At 35.7% G+C, this 17,334-nt stretch overlaps 1 protein-coding gene across 16 annotated transcripts in view; it reads right to left on the bottom strand.

Annotated features, from left to right (window-relative positions):
• Positions 1 to 17,334, bottom strand: part of SCEL (sciellin) — a 334,162-nt gene that overhangs the window by 33,559 nt on the left and 283,269 nt on the right. For 13 of the 16 annotated variants that reach the window (XM_079903383.1, XM_079903386.1, XM_079903385.1 and 10 more), the window contains 9 exons: positions 16,106 to 16,165; positions 14,877 to 14,936; positions 10,680 to 10,739; positions 8,978 to 9,037; positions 6,406 to 6,456; positions 5,394 to 5,456; positions 1,712 to 1,771; positions 1,506 to 1,565; positions 1,300 to 1,356 (listed from right to left, as the gene is read on the bottom strand). In XM_079903383.1, coding sequence (XP_079759509.1) covers positions 1,300 to 1,356; positions 1,506 to 1,565; positions 1,712 to 1,771; positions 5,394 to 5,456; positions 6,406 to 6,456; positions 8,978 to 9,037; positions 10,680 to 10,739; positions 14,877 to 14,936; positions 16,106 to 16,165 — 531 coding nt within the window. The remainder of the gene's footprint in view (positions 1 to 1,299; positions 1,357 to 1,505; positions 1,566 to 1,711; positions 1,772 to 5,393; positions 5,457 to 6,405; positions 6,457 to 8,977; positions 9,038 to 10,679; positions 10,740 to 14,876; positions 14,937 to 16,105; positions 16,166 to 17,334) is intronic. The other 3 variants (XM_079903392.1, XM_079903388.1, XM_079903389.1) reach the window with 3 other exon arrangements.

Below are 17,334 nucleotides of genomic sequence, written 5' to 3'. Positions count from 1 at the left end.
GGTTTAGATCCAGGATGTGTTTTCTTTCTTGAGAAGTTTATTTTATATCTTTGAGCTATAGTTTCTTCTTCTATAGAATAGCATGCGTGAATATATTTCTCATGGGGCTGGTTGTTGTGAGGATTAAATGTATATAAATTGCCAGGCACACCAGAGGTGTTCAATAAATACTGCTGTGTAATTAGCAATTGCTCTTCAATTGCCTTGGTACCTTCCTACCTCAGACACCCCAACACCTTGTGATAAAAACACACAAACAGAAAAGGCAAATTAAAACACTAGGATTGACATATATACACTCCCATGTGTAAAACAGATAGCTAGTGGGAGCATGCTACAAAGCACAGGAAGCTCAGCTCAGCTCGGTTCATCCTACATGGGTGGGATGGGGGGGGAGGGGTGGGAGGGAGGTCCAAGAGGGAAGGGATATAGGTATACAGACAGCTGACTCACTTCATTGTACAGCAGAAACTAACACAACATTGTAAAGCAATTATACTCCAAAAAAAAAAAAACAAAACCACTAATGTAGAAAACAAAAAGCCATAAGATTTAGGCCGATGAGCATGTCACACTATCCTCTTTCTCCCTGTGGCTTCAAAGCACTTTTCCATATGTTAATTTGCTTTCTTCACCCCAGAATTTTGAGACTTTAATTCCCAGCTATATATTTATTATGGCAAAATTTCAGGTCAGCAGAACAATCTGGGCTTCTCATACAACGCACTCTGGTGCATTATCAATAAGCTCTTTTGGTGAAAGATATGACATAAAGATAGTGAATTATAAGATATTTACAAAACTCAAAATGGAAGTTCAAGGTTAAAATCTGCTGGAATATTTTGTGAGCCCACATGAGCTGTGGATCTGTAATTTTGAAGACTGAATATCCTTTCCAATGCTCCAATGCTCTGTAGGCATCTGTGTAAACCACCGATTTGGTCCAGCTTCTCCAAAATATGTTTTCCTCTTATTTAATTTCACTCATTTTTCATATCAGTCCTGATACTCTATCTCCTATAGGCAACAAACCCTAACTTGTCTTCGTGAAAATTAGAAGTACAAAACTGAGTCCAAAAGAGTGCAATTGATTCCAGAAGAGTGTAGCATATTCTCGGCGGACAGGAAACACATGGGTTATAAATGTGTGCTCATTTGAACACTCAAGAAAAACGAAAGCCTTCTTTTAGAAAAAGAGAAGAAAGAAAGCAAGAAAGCGAGCAAGAAAGGAAATTCCTAACCTAGAACCTTGGGTTCTTTTTTAAATGCATGTCAAGATAGTTAGGCAAAGTCATTTACCGCTTAGTATTTCTGAGAGGTGAAGGTTTCACTTCAATAAGATTGTCCAAAGCTTGGCTGTTCAAAAGAGAAAAAGAGAAAAAAATAAACTCCAATTAGTGATAGGTTGTTTTGTTTGTGCTAGGTCTATAAAGCAATATAATAAATCTACTCCACTCAGGGGCAACAGACATGAGAATGTGAAATGACTGTTTTTATTTGATTACCTTTGATTGCTTCTGATTACTTCAGGATTCACTTTGATGAGGTTATTGAGATCCCCGTTTCTTTAAAAAGAAAAATAAAAAGCAAGCATGTTAATTATAAATAAATTCTTTTGGTAAGATCATTAAGGTTATAAATGTGCTTGAAATAATTGTAAAACAAAACATTCTTCCTACCCAAAGCACAAAAATTAATACAGTTCTATTACCTTTGGTTGTTGGAGAGAGTTTCAGGATTCACTTTGATGAGCTTATCAAGATCTTGATTTCTTCAAATGGAAAAAAAAATTAAAGCAGCTTGTGTTAGAGATAATACAGGTTTAAGGTGGCTGGAATTGGAAGAAGGGATTAGCTAGTTTATCATTTAGTATAAGACATATTGGTTTGGCATAGAACCCCCTTGAAATAAATTATCAAACCAATCCAGGGAGGACTAATTATGTTGGATCAGGAGAAGAATTACTCTGACTTCACACACTTATTGTCAGAGCCCATCTACAAGGGCACACTAACTCAGAGTTCACAGCAAACATCTCATGATTGACCACTTTTACTCTGGAATGTTTTAACAGTATGACGATACAAACTGATTCTAAGGTCCTTGATATTTTAAAAATCATATTCACCAGCTAAATATACCATTTTTTAAAAAAATAAGAAACTCCCAAACTAGGATTATACTTAACATAAGTCTTGGCAAAGAGAGTTCCAGTAATCCATCAAAATTGTGACTTTTCTTTCCTCTACCATGACTTAAAAAGCTGAAATCATGGTAAATTAGGGACATACTCTGATAACTGTCCACTTCCTAGTTGAAACCCTATCAGTTTCTTTCCTCAGTCGGAGAACAGTATTTCCTCCCACCTGGTTTGCTATCACTCATTGCCTCTGTATAATACTTTGCTTCTAAGGGCTGGAAAGTAGTGATTTTCCAACGTGTTCCTCTAAACTGCTTTATAATATTTATTCACAGAAGAGCCCACAGTAGCAAGAAATCTTGGGATTGATAACACCTGCTTTCAGTAAATTTTGGCAGCTACCTGCCTGTACCTTCTTCCCCCCAAAAGTCCTTTTCCCTTATATAAAAATAAAGTATGGTTTACTCTTCAAAAAGACTGATGCAAGGTTAGGAACTGAAGGAGAGCCACTTAGAGGTTAGTCATCAAAGTCTGAGAAAAAGGTCTGCATTTCCTTCCCCAACCCCTAAGCCTTTCCATAGAATTTGCTTCCCAGCTCATGGCTTCACTGAGTTTGATCTCTTCATCCTTGTTCTCAGAACTCCACAGTAGACAGAAAGCCCCTAAATGAATGTTTACTGTTTTGAATTATCTTCAATAGTAATATTATCAATTAAAGATAATCAACTGGTATCTACAAACACTATCAAAGAAATGATAAACATATGACAACTATCCAAAATAAAATTTTCTTGTATAAATTGATTACAAAAACCTGTTATAAAGTTAAATTGTGCCTGAAAGACGATCTTTAAAATGAGGATAATTTCATACATTAAAAGAAAAAAAGTACAAAAAATAAAACTTTGTAGAGGAAATAATATGTCAAAGTCCACAACCTTTTAATACATAAAATCAATCACAATATTTTAGTGTAACTACATATAATATTCACCAACCAGCATAATTAGGAGTAAGCTGCATAAAAAAATGCAAACACAAACATGAGAACTCCCGTTTTTACTGTTCTGCTCAGTACAGAAAACTTGGTTCATTCCAAACCTTAGAACTGTGCTATTCAAACTACTACATCATAGAGCTCGTTAAAAAATACAATTTACATCACAGCCCAATACTTTCTGTTTTCAGTCAGACAGACACACACACACACATAATAAAACATAAATTTCACAAAATAAGACACCCACTACGTAAGAACTCTCATGTTTTCTGCTCTACTTCACTCTAGCTAACGGAAAAAATGCTGACTGCCGCGCACTAAATTAATTACAAGACCATTTAATGGGATGTGACCCACAATTTGAGAAACACTAGCTTAGAAAACATATATATAAACGCGTGCTATGTTTTACCACTTCTCTTAAAAAGACGACACCTTGGGTCAATAAAGCAAGGATCTCAGTAATAGTCCTGAATTGCCTTGACTGATAGCATCATGCAACTTAATGAATTGAAAACTTACAGACGCTTTTTTCAGACCCTGGATCCTACAAACACAGGAATCTTATATCTAAATTTTATCCAGGAAAAATGTAACGTTTTTCCTACTCAAGTTACTGCTTTCATTTATTTTGCTTTAAGGATATAGGGATACATTGAAATATTTAGCTATTATTATTTTCACGTAGTTCAAAAGTTGTAAAGTGTTTTGTGGTCATTGGCACAAATTTGTGCCATTGTCACTTCAAAGACTGTGAAGTAATATTTCAAGTGACCCTATGAAAGTAGTAGAGAACATCTCCAGGCTGTCCCATGGCAGAAGCAAAAGTCCTAGCTTTATAGTTTCCACTATTTCCTGAGGTACTGAATCAACTTTCACCTATTTTAAGATCAAAGTCTCCATGCTGTGATTTAAAGACCAGGAGTTGGGCTGGGAGTTGGAAGAACTCACAGAAGATTATGAGATTTTTGCCCCGAATACTTCAGTGTTCTCATTTGTAAAATTGGGAGATTGGATTTGTTCATCTCTAAGCCTCTGCCCATCTCTAACATCTTCTACCCCTAGGAATCTATGAATGTGAATTTTACTGCCTGTCGTGTTTATTAGCTATTTCATGTCTCCTTTTCTTTTTAAATGCAACTCACTGACAATACATTCTATATTCAGCAAGCAGTACATAAGCGTCCCAAAATGTAATATATTAAATTGACAACCTAGTATTGTCTTGGAGTCCCATCTCTTTGCCCCCAATACATAATTAGCTTTAAACTATGATAATTGCTTGCTATTAATAAGATTGAGTATGTCTACTGAATTCTCTTTTTGGCATCCACGGCCTATAATTATACCTAATGTGCACCTAATGATACCTAGCTGTAAGCTTCAAACCCAGTAGGTGCTCAGTAATTATTCACCGCCTAACAGATCACAGAACTACTATTCGTCTTCCACTAGTTTTCTCTGTGACACTGGTCACATCACTTAACCTTTCTGAGTCTTAATTTCCTCTTCTGTAAATAGAATCGGTTTGACTGGAACAGTGGTTTGCAAGTGTTCATAGTAACTGGGCTATGAGTTTTCTGAGGTTCCTTCCATCTCCAAAATTTTGCAATTTTTGTACATACCAGTTAAACTCAAAAAAGTGAAATCATAAAAACATTCTTAAATATATACATAATATATAAGTACATACATATAATAGTAGTGTATAATGATATAAAAATCTTCATATAACCAGAGACAAAAAGTGAATTTCATTTTCATCATTATAGATACTACTTAAAGAATTATCAAATTTTAGATCCATTACTTTGCTGCGAGCAGCAAACCATCTAAGAAATAATGAACCTCATAAAATTTCCACCGACTACTAGAAAACACCCTCTGAAAACGAGGTGAATGGTATTGCTTACAACTAATGAGGTGTCCAGCTCTTTTCAAAAAATTAACTATCATTCATAAATTTAACCAAATCCAGAGACAAAGGTATTAACATCAATACTACAAAACATGAACAGGGCATAGACTAGCTATGTTTCTACCCAAATCACTCCCTTCAATTGCTTTACTTGAGCTGCCTTTCTTTTTATTAGCAAATAGATATCTAAGTTTTCAGGGACATATAAAAATTGTGATGACTTTTCAAGATTTATATTCAGTTTGCCCATAGAATGATTACAAGTCATTTATATTCAAATTGTACTTAGTTAGGGAGAAACAAAGCAAAGTAAATAAATCACATCCTTCTCTTACCCGGCTGTGTTTTTGACAGCTTTGGGGCTTACGTTAATAAGTTCATCAAGATCTTGTTCACTGCTAAAACAAAATAAAATAAAAGGTCAAATTCAGTTGGAGATCAGAAACAATGGCTGGCATTGTTTCTTCTGATGCTTGTGAATCATTCCATGGGATCCTAGACAAAAAGTGATAAATTTACCGAGTTTCTACTTTATATATATTAGTTATATTAGTTATCTTTTTTAAATCCTCAAAACAACTGAGTTAAATATTACCATTCTCTCTCTATAAATAAATTGAGTTTCATAGAAATTAAGACCCTCTTTGGGCCAGATACCTAAGAAATGACTGAGGGTGAACTAGGATTGAAACCATAGCTGGACCCCAAACCACATGCTCCCTTCTGCTAACATCCTTCCTCTCTCTATTCACAATAATTCCTTACATCTGCACAATGCTTTTCACCAACATTATCATCATAATAATCTTGAGAGGTAGCTTGGAGTTACTCTGTCACGTTTTTCTTAACTTTTGCTCCAGTGAATGATGGGTCTTAACTTTTCAAGAAGACAGGAGTATAATCAAAATCATGTAGAAATATTCTAATCAAGTATTAGAATGTTATGTCACCATTTTTCTGAAGAGTCATTTAATTTTTATTAATCCTTGGGTTTGTGAAAGAGAAGAAAGCCAATATTCTTTGGTTTATTCAGTTTTATGAACTTATAGTTTATTTACTATAAACTTGCAGTAATAACCTACTTATGCTACTGTTGTGTCCAGTGAATTTCTCAAATAGTCATTAAACAGAATTTGCTTCAGTATTACAATTTGAACAAAATTATAATGTAATAAATTGAAGCAACACAATAAAAGAAAAAATCTATCTACCATTATTACACACAACAAATCAATTTGTTCTCATTTTTTTCATGTCCCCTTTCAAATGTCCTTAGCCAAATAATCTTATTCTGGGGCATAAATTGAAGACTTGCTCACGAGTCTTCAATGATCTTAATAAGCTTACCTTTTTTTGGCTGAGGGAGTCACTTTGATAAGATGGTTCAGATCCTGGTTCCTAAAAAATGTTGTAAATTTCAATAAGCGGGTAAAATCAAGTCAAATCAATTACAATTTGTACATTTTTTTTCAATCTTAATACTGAATCAAGTGATTGTTGTTAATTCAAAACTTCATCTTGAGTTCTTTTTTTAGCCCTCTGTAAAAGCAGGTGGCTACTATCAATTCATTTCTTACACAACTACATATATATGAAAATTTAATTTAGTTTTATTCTTATTTCTTTTAAGACAACCTCAAATTTAAATTGCTCGTAAACTCCTTGTTTTCCAAGAATATTTTTGATGATTGTAATGAACAAGAGAAAAATTTAAGCTGTTGGTCATTTGCACGTGTTCCTTGCTTCCCTCCCCTCGAAACAAAACAAAACAAAAACCTGGGATTTTTTAAAAAAGAGGCTATTTCCTGATTCTAAGGTATGGAGGTAATATACATAATATTAATATGTAACATTCAGGCTACTCCAAGATATTAATCAGTTCAGAATCATGCTTCATGCAATGCTAAGTCAGAACAAGGAAGACTTCAGATTATATAACTTGCTTTTATTCTAAACAAATAGTCAATTATAGCTCTAAAGAGACATTTCTGTTATCGTACTGGGCCTTCATACCAACTCGAACACCAGAAGGCCTGAACAAGATGCCTAATTTGATATACCTTATTATTGGACAATTTGTTATACAACCTGAAAAGAAAAAAGGCTGGAAAGGCTTATATCCCTGAACTAATCTTTAGGATTAACCTATAAACTAATTTTATCATGTACAAATCCTTCCATGTAAATTATTGCATTCTATTATATTGAACTATATGAAATTGTCCTCTTGTGGATCAAAAATTATTGAATGTCACAATTTCATAAAATCCAACCTACCAGATAATTTCTTTGGTATCTTCTTTGAACTAAGCATTGAGTGGTGCAATGAGGATCCAACAATGAAGAAAAACAGTAACAGTAATAATAATACCAATAGATAATATCTAATAAGTACTTGAGGAATAAGTGCTTCATAAGCTTGCTAGCATATAATTTTTCTGGTAATTCATGAAGAAGGTAATTCTTACAATCCCCACTTTACAGATAAAGAAGCTGAGGCTTAAAGGAGTTTAAACTATGTGTCCAAGATTATACAGCTAATAAGTATTCTCTGAACTCAAAAATTTCACTACCAAGTAGAAGAGATGGACACATGACCTAATGCAATACATGGCAGAGGGTGGGGACTGAAACGAGGCTCACACACTGCACGGGAAAGGCCATATCATTAAGGCCATCTTCACTTTACAAACTAAGTCATCTTGGAAGAGGGACAAGGGATAGCTGTCTTTCATTGACTCTTTTATCTGTAACATGAAGTATTACATGGTCTCTGGATTCAGTACCTGACCCTCAGACAGTGGCAATGCGTTATGTTCTTATTTAGTGAACAAAATCTAAGGACAATTTAGCACTAAATAATCAGATAAAAGAATGATAAAATCTTTGGTCCAACCATAAAGTGAATAAAACAAGATATGCAAGGGAGGCTTTGTTTCAGAAGCTGTTCCAAGTACATTCAGAGTTGATCCTCTTCACTCACCCACATGAAATACTGTTTAGTCCAGGAGTTAGCAAACTATGGTCCTCAGGCTAAATTCAGCCTGTAGTCTTGTTATATAAGTAAAGTTTTATTGGAACACAGCCATGCCCATTCCTTTACAATGTATTATCAATGGTTGCTAGTTGACTAGTTAAAATAGAGACTGTTTTGGTCCCCCAAACCTGAAATATTTACTACCTAGCTCTTTAAGCAAAAGTTTCTGACTCCTGATCTAGTCTAATAAACTTTATATGATATCTACCTACTGTAAAAATAGAATTCGTATACACCAAGTAAGATAGAATATCTGTCAGAAAGGAAATATATACCTTGGTATCTTTTATATTTAACTCGCATTCAAACTAGCATAACAATATATATTTATAGATTCGTGATTTTTTTTACATCTCTGTTTACTCAACATGATGTACCTTAAAGAAAATTCTCTCTATAAAAGACAAATGTCATTCTTTGTATTCTTTATTATTTCAATAAACTAAGTATAATTTTAAAAAATAACCTCCCAACTTTAGGAATTGTTTGAGTGTAAACATAAGAGAAGAGGCAAAAAATGATGAAGGATAAAGGAAGGAGAATTTTCTTCACATGAAGACCTTCTCTTAGGCTGCTTATGTCTAAGAAATTGTATGGGGAAGATACTTCATCCCAGGAGGAAACTCGATTCATTTTGAGGAAATCCCAAACATGGAACACAAATCCCACACTGATAAGAGATTATTCCCATATTTTAAGGAATTCCTCCACAAATATCCACAACCAGGGAGCCCTGAATAAGGACTTGAAGACTAGGTTTCTGACATAGAGGTATTGATTTTGGGTCCCATTATTGGCTGTCTCTGTGATGGGACAATGAGTTTTATCATATTTTCGAGGTTGAATAGAAGAAAATGGAGAAAGAAGTTCCATAAACCTCACCCTTGGTTAGTTCTGTTTATTTCTGGAGCCACTTTGATGAGATTGTCAAGACTTTGGCCCCTTTAAAACATGGAAGAAATGATCAGAGAAATGGTCAACTTACATCAAGTGGTTTCAAATATTTATTAAAATGGAGAAACATTTTTATTATAGAAATATTTTACTATAAAATGTTTATTAAAATAGAGATCATCTCAAGGGGTTGGAGTTTTTCAGTGTTGACTCTGAAAATATATATTTGGACCTAACTATAACTGCATAGAAATAATAAACAATAATTAATGGCTTCAGAAAATTCATGATGTGCCAGGCAGTGTTCTAAGTGATTTACGTGATTTATATGATTTAATCCTCACATCAGTCCAATGAAATAGTGTTAAAAAATTAATAAGCAGGGCTTCCCTGGTGGCGCAGTGGTTGAGAGTCCGCCTGCCGATGCAGGGGACACGGGTTCGTGCCCCGGTCCGGGAGGATCCCACATGCCACGGAGTGGCTGGGCCCGTGAGCCGTGGCCGCTGAACCTGCGCGTCCGGAGCCTGTGCTCCGCAACGCGAGAGGCCACAACAGTGAGAGGCCCGCGTACCGCAAAACAAACAAACAAACAAACAAAACCCAAAAAAGGTCATGGGGGTTCCATGGTTTTTCTTGAACTACCATTGATACATTGATACTATAGCAGTGTCAGTCTGCTGAAATGATGATTTAATAACGTTTTTAAGCATTGGTTAATGTGAAACAAAAAAAGAGGTGTGTATTCAATCTTGCCCTTGCACACTTTTTCCTGTTCTTGGGTTCACTTTGATGAGGTTACTGAGGTCTTTGGAACTTTAAACAAAAAAGCAAACAAAAACATAATAAGTAAAAATGGAATTAAGTCAACTAAGTACTTTGAAGGATATATGTACTCAAGATGAATTTTGCGATTAGGTTTTGAGAGAAATCAATGCCAGTCTATGCCCTTCATTTAAAAGAGTAAACATTTTTGGGCTTCCCTGGTGGCGCAGTGGTTGAGAGTCCGCCTGCCGATGCAGGGGACATGGGTTTGTGCCCCGGTCCGGGAGGATCCCACATACCGTGGAGCGGCTGGGCCCGTGAGCCATGGCCGCTGGGCCTGTGCGTCCGGAGCCTGTGCTCCGCAACGGGAGAGGCCACAACAGTGAGAGGCCCGCGTAGCGCAAAAAAAAAAAAAAAAAAAAAAAAGAGTAAAAATTTTGACCTCCATACAAATCATTGGTATACTAGCTCAGTTTCCCATTTACAGTCAAAATAAAACGATAAAATTAGGGCAAGATTGAGTTAAAAAGATCAATTCTGGAACTATTTGCCAAAAACTCTCACCTGGCCAGCCCCTTTCAGTATTCTACATAATCCTATAGCTATAATTAAACTATATTTTGTTAATAATTTCCATTTGTAGTGCCTTCTTGCGTTAAAGGGATTTTATATCCATTATTGCACTTGATCCTTAATAATCAAATGACAAAGGTGGAACAGACATTATGATCCTCATTTTATAACTAAAGAAGCCTCAGCTCAGTGTTCGAGGGACTTGCTCCAAGGCACCCAGCCAGTAAGTAATGGAACTCAGACTTTCTGACTCCACAGATTTTTCAGCATAGCTTCTCTAATGAGAGCCACAAATTGATGCAGAATTTGATGCACAAATTGATGGGAAGGAAGAAAGATATGATATAATCCTCACCCTGGGTTACTTCTGTTCACTTCAGGGGTCACTTTGATGAGATTGTCAAGGCTCTGGCCCCTTTAAAGCATAGAAACGTGATGAGGTTAATGATAGACTAGAACCAAGATGATAAAACTATTCATTAAAACTCAGGAACAGTATAAACACTCACTGAGATCATGCCAAAGAGCTGAAGATTGTTAAAGGTACACAGAAGTATGTAGGGATTTATATATCTCTGAAACACATTGAGACTCAGTGAGACAATATTTTAATCTTGGAGCCATTAGGGCCACTAGCAAATACTGAACTAGGACTCTATTTTGATTCATTGAATGCTATGCTCTTAGCCTTTTCCAGGTGCACTAAACATATTTTGTAATAGTCTGTATACACATTTCATGGAACATTCCACAAGACACAACTCTACCTATCAACTTCCAACATGCTGTGGAACTTCTGAACTTTGGAGAAGTTTTGTAAAATTGACATTCATTAGCAGATTTTCTATTTAAACACTGGATTTAGATAAGTATACCAATTTGTTAAAGTCCACGATATACAAACCTGGTATCTGCTGCTGGTACTTATAACTGTGTGTTAAAACTACAAATTTTGACTAGTTGTGTTGGCAACAAATAATAGGAAGATTAAAATCTATAAAGTTCTGAAATGTAAGCTATATTTACTATAATATAAAACTCCGTGTAGTCAGTGAAAACACGTCAGTAATTTATGATTACCCTTTAGTATATCTGCTTCTGATTTTAATGGAATTTTGCTTTTCCTATTGCTTCTACATGTGTTTTCCACATTCACAGTGCCAGCCAAAGTGCCTCTGATCTACAGAGGATACCACATGGGTAAAGAACGTCCACAGAAGGCACTTTTACACTCTGGATCCCCATGCCCTGTGGCCCTGCTAAGATTGATCATGAAATCTCTGAGGTTGCATCAGTGCAACATCAAAGGTATAGATATTTGGAAGCAGCTAGACGTTGACTCAAGTTTTTACTTGTATGCAGATGTCTGAGAATGTGTACATCCCTGCTAAAAGCAGCAATAAAAAATTTGATCCTTTTTCATGCAAATAATGAAATTATTAACCCTGAAAGAGACAACCATTCTACACCAATACCCTTTGCTGATTTTTTTAACCCCTTGTTGCCTGAATGAAATATGTGGAATTTGAATGCTAGTGACTGAGAAAAAAAATTCCCAGGATTCTGCTTCTAGATTTGAGTACTCAAAAAGAAACTCCATAACATTAAGCACTGCAACTCCTCCCTTGTAATATTTGTATTGGTTGTGTTGTCAAGACCTTGATCTCTTTAAATATATTAAATAGGGCACATATCAGTATAAGGTTTCCTAAATTTTAAAGTTCATATAGTCAATAAAGAAGAGTGTGCTATTTAATGTAGTAATGTAAAATAATATTTTGAGCTCAACTGTGGGAAGCAATGCCTCATAGTGTATATGTCTTCAATATTTATGCATTCTTTCTATCCACAAATAGTTATGGAAAGCCTACTATGGGCCCCAAGTTATGGGATAGCTGTGAACAATACAGACAGGCTTAGCCCTGAAGAAGCTTCCATTCTAACTTGATGAGTGGCAGGCAATATGCAATCAAATGTGTAAATGAATGCCACATTTCCAGATAATAATATATGCTATGAAGAATTTAAAAAAGAGTGCCTGGTGCCTGCAATGCTGGGGTTGAAGGAGGGGGTGGTGACTTAATTATATTCAATGGTCAGAAACGATCTCTTTGAGAACGTGACAATATGGGAATAGAGCTTCCCAAAGTGGGAATAGCATACACAGAAGTGTTAAGGCAGAAGTGAGCCTGGAATAGAAAAAAGATCAGTTTGGCTGGACTTTACTGAACACGTGAAAGGCCATCGCTAAAGTTCAGAACTTTATTCTACCTGAAATAAGAGAACATTGAAAGTTTTTTATAAGGGAGGGAGACGATCTTATTTTACTTTTAAGAGATCTACAGAATTTAATTATACTTGGTAAAGGAAAAAAAAAAAAAGATGACTACTGTCCCTAAAAGGTCCCAGGAAGCACACACATACACAACCATGAACATAGGTAGTCATATACACACAAAAGCACACATATATACTCACACATATATTTAGGCACACACAAGCATGTGTACACATGTACACAATCAAACACACATTTTCACTTGTTTGCACAGACACACACCCGTATGCACTCACATATGTAGGCATACACGCATGAATGCACACACAAGCATACACACATGAATGCACACATTTGCACGTGTGTCTACACATGTGTACACATAGGCACACACACGCACACCCCAACCTATGAAAAACAATAGGTGATGATTTGAAATACTCTTTTTAATAAAAATTAGAAAGGAAAAACATGAATTTTTCTTGGACAGTCAAAGTAAGTTAAATATTTGAACAGAATCTAAATTATTAAGAAAACACAATTCACGTGAATCTTTATCATTGCTAAAACTATTTGTATCTACTATGTGCCAGGCATGACAGTATTATGATCCCTATTTTGTAGATGAGTAAACTGAAGCATGGGGACACAGCTAGCAAGTGACAGAGCCAGAATTTGAACCCGGGTCTTTTAGATTCCCTGCTCCCAACCTCAAGTTACCTCCCTGAAATACCCAGGTAACCAAGGAAGTCAGTGCTCTCTTCTCAGTCTGTCGGTTGCAAAACTGTACACGTCTGCAACTCATAGGGTCACTGGGCCTGCAACCACACTGCTGCTGAGAACAGGACGGCCTGACAGCACACACCAGCTTTCAGCCAGCCAGGCTCTGCTGACAGGGCCTGCAGGCATCAGTGACACATTTTAGAATCAATGCATAATAACACGTACTGAGTGAATGGAATGGAAAGGAGTTCAAAAGAAACCACATGGAATTATTTGGTATACTTTTCAGCAACACATCAACAAGCTCAGTTTCAGATATGTTCCATCTGTTTTTTAAAAAATAAAAAAAGAAGCAAGAGGACATAAGCTTTCCAGATTTACTTGACAATTCATGGGTAGGGTAATTCGTTTACAAGGTACACTTTGTTAAGCTCTTCATCTTTAAACATACACTGCACTATATACACATACCCACACTACACACAAACACAGTACACATGTACACACACAGTTTGTACATAAACACATCCACACACTACTTACACTCCCACAAACATAGACTTGTTTATATATGCTATTTATGCAAACATACACACACACTACTTATACATACACACATACGTTTATATATATATTATATATATATATATATATGCATTGTGATGGTTAATTTCATGTGTCAGTTTGACTGGGCCACAGAGTGCCCAGATATTTGGTCAAATATTATTCCAGGTGTGTCTGTGAGTGTTTTGGGATGAGATTAACATGCGAATCTGTAGACTGAGTAAAGCAGATGGCCGTCCTTAACATGGGTGGGCCATAGCCAAGCAGCTGAAAGACTGAATAGAACCAAATGCTGAGTTAAGAAGAGACTTTGCCTGCTTGACTGCTTGACCTAAGACCTTGTTCTCTTGCCCTTGGACTGGAACTTAACCATGGGCTCTCTTGGTCCTCAGGCCTTCAAACTTGAACTGGAACTACTATTGTCTCTCTTGGGTCTCCAGCTTGCCAACGATGGGTCTTGAGACTTCTCAGCCTCCAGAAGGGCATGTGCCAATTCCTTATAATAAATCTCTCTCTCTCTCTCTCTCTCTCTCTCTCTCTATTCTATTGTTCTGTTTCTCTGGAGAACCCTGATTAATACACACACATACACTTATACCAACACACTTATACATATACACTAATATATACACACATTTATACGTAACACACTATTTACACATGCACATACACATACAGACTCACACACACACACACACACACACACACACACACATACACTTACACACAAAGAAATAAATAGTAGAGGAGGGTAGTCAAATTCTCATTTAATTTCTCAAAATCTACCTTATAGCAAATGTCACCTGAGAATAAAACGCAAGAGGTCACTCTGTGTATCACTCATATAGAATTGCTTAATATGACGTATGTGGAAAAAAAGAGTTCAGTTCGGTTTGAATTTCAATTTGCTCTCCTGAATGCAAGCACTCAGAATTCCAATGTGTTTATAAATGCCAAAGGAGAAATGAAAAGCTTTAAATTACTTACCCCTTGATATTTTTATTTGTTTCAGGATTCTCTTTAATAAGCCCATTGAGGTCTTCTTTCCTTTGAATAAGGAAATGAGTTTTAATGAATGTCATTAAAATAAAACACTGATCAAGTGAACAATGATTGGCAAAATTAAGAAGTGGTAAGTATACACGTTCTCTATCAATGTAATTTTTAAAGCTCTAAATGCAAATGAAAATTCTTCTCTTACTTCTTGAGCTGAAGACCATTTAAGTTTCCTAATTTACCAACAAGAAACATATGATGTTTTTGTTTCATTCTCAAAATGCATAAGTGTACGTGAAACTTGTTATTTAACAAAATCAGCTTTGCCCTCAGATACATCTTGTTAGAACACCCCAGATGGGTGACACTGAAGTAATGCTGAGTTAGATAAAGTTCTATACTGGATCCAGATAGAATGTAAATTTCCATCTAACAAATCAGATATAATTGCCTATTCTGTTTTTAAATAATAAGAATAATGTAAAAGATGATAATAGTTTAACAATATGAAAAATAATTTAAAAAATATATGTCTTCATATAAACGCAACCATTCCCCCTTTTAAAATATAATTAGATTATGGTGAATTATAAGAGCAAGAAAAAATACCTTACATGGTAGGAAAATTAATGACACTTCTTGGGGAGACACATGTCACCTCCATTAAAATGAACTGAGTAATACCAAAAGGGGCATAGCTCGAACCCAAAGTGGGCAGTGGAGGATGGCAGAGGTATCGTGATTAAGTACTGCTGCCTTGTCAACATAGTCCTGAAGAAGAGAAGTGGTGGGATGTTCTTCCTCCCAGTGTGTGTATCTGCCCAGCCCCTCCCCTGGGCTGCCTTCTGAGACCACCATGCTCAAAGAAGTTGATTTTCAGTAGTTTTAGTCAACACTCACTCTTGGCTATCATTGTTTTGGAGATCCACTTTTAAAATATTGTCAAGACTGTGCTTTCTTTAGATCCAAAGAAATTCAATTCAGTAACTCACCCCTAAAACCAAATCAAAATCTGGGAGAAAAGGCAACTTACTATTAAACATTGGAGCAATTCTTTAAAAATAAGCAATTTTATTGGGAGCAAGGAGGAAAGGTCATGTGGCCTATCATTATTATCCGATTCCATGCCAGTAAAACACATTTCTAAAGTTAAAATGCCAAATCATTTTATCTTATTGTCACTTACAGAAATCAGATTTAAAGATACTAATCAGTCTTACCCAGTGGTGTTTTCACTTTCTTTGGGATTCACTTTGATAACATTATCAAGGTCTTCACCTCTTAAAAAAAAATTAGATCAGTTTCAAAGTATTCCCACAGTATTTTTTATATACACATTCCATATTATTGATGATTAATTCAAGCTTTTGGAGATTATTATACTGGTATTAAATTCATTTTTGTTATGAAAGTTACCTATCAATAATATAGTTAAGTTACTTTCTTGTTTTTGTCAGTCCTTTGATTAACTTTAATAAGACTTCCAAGGCCTTGGTTTCTTTATAACATTTGAGGGGGCAGGGAGAGCACAGCAACAGAGAGAGAAAGAGAGATTCAACAGTAGATTTTTCACAACAGCAGTAAGACATTATCAGTACCTGAAACATCAGAAGTCTTTAGAAATATTTAATTCAAGTGGCTCTTCTCATGCCAAATGCTGATATGCTAACTATCCTACAGTGAGGACCCAACCATTACTCGGTTATGATTAAATCAATTTAATTAAATCAATTTAAATGTAGACGTTCCCCCCCACATCTCAGCTTTTGCTTTCTTTGTCCTTTGAGGGTGGGTTGGTGAGAAACTAACTTTAATACATGTGTTGAGATATTGTCTTCCTTGAACATGAAAATCATTCACATCAAGGGTGGAAATCAGATGATCAACATTTTAAATCTAAACATTCTGAAGATTTAGACAAATCATTTTAAATAAAAAGTAACCTGGGAAAGGTAGAAATAACTCTTTGATGACACCAGTACTTTATGTGACTTGACCACAACCAATAAAACTTTCACACGCCCAATAGCTTAAAACAATTAGGGAATATGAAAGCTAATCTCTCTAAATCCCCTGGTTCAATGCCATTTTCATCTGTCTCTGTCTTTCACTGTGATAAGACTGCTGACATTTGAGGTTCCTTCTGCGTAAGGAAGAAGGAAGGGAGACAGGCAGGGAAGAAGGAAAAGAAACTGTGGGCTCTCCCTACCACACCAAACAGACCCATCTTTTCTGCATCAAAGCCCAGCTGCTATCAAGTTATACCAGCTTACAAACCCCTTCTCTTTTCTCCTCCTTCCTAGCCCACACGATTGACTTGCGTTGTTCATCCCACTTTTCCTAATTTCCACCACTTGTATGGAACTTTCCAAACTTCAGTTATTTATTTATCTTTTAATTAATTAATTAATATTATTTTTAACATCTTTATTGGAGTATAACTGCTTTA

The sequence above is a fragment of the Stenella coeruleoalba genome, assembly GCF_951394435.1.
Source record: "Stenella coeruleoalba genome assembly, chromosome: 18".
Lineage (NCBI taxonomy): Eukaryota > Metazoa > Chordata > Mammalia > Artiodactyla > Delphinidae > Stenella > Stenella coeruleoalba.
The sequence above is the reverse complement of the archived record's forward strand: the minus strand, read 5'-3'. Positions and strand labels throughout refer to the sequence as shown.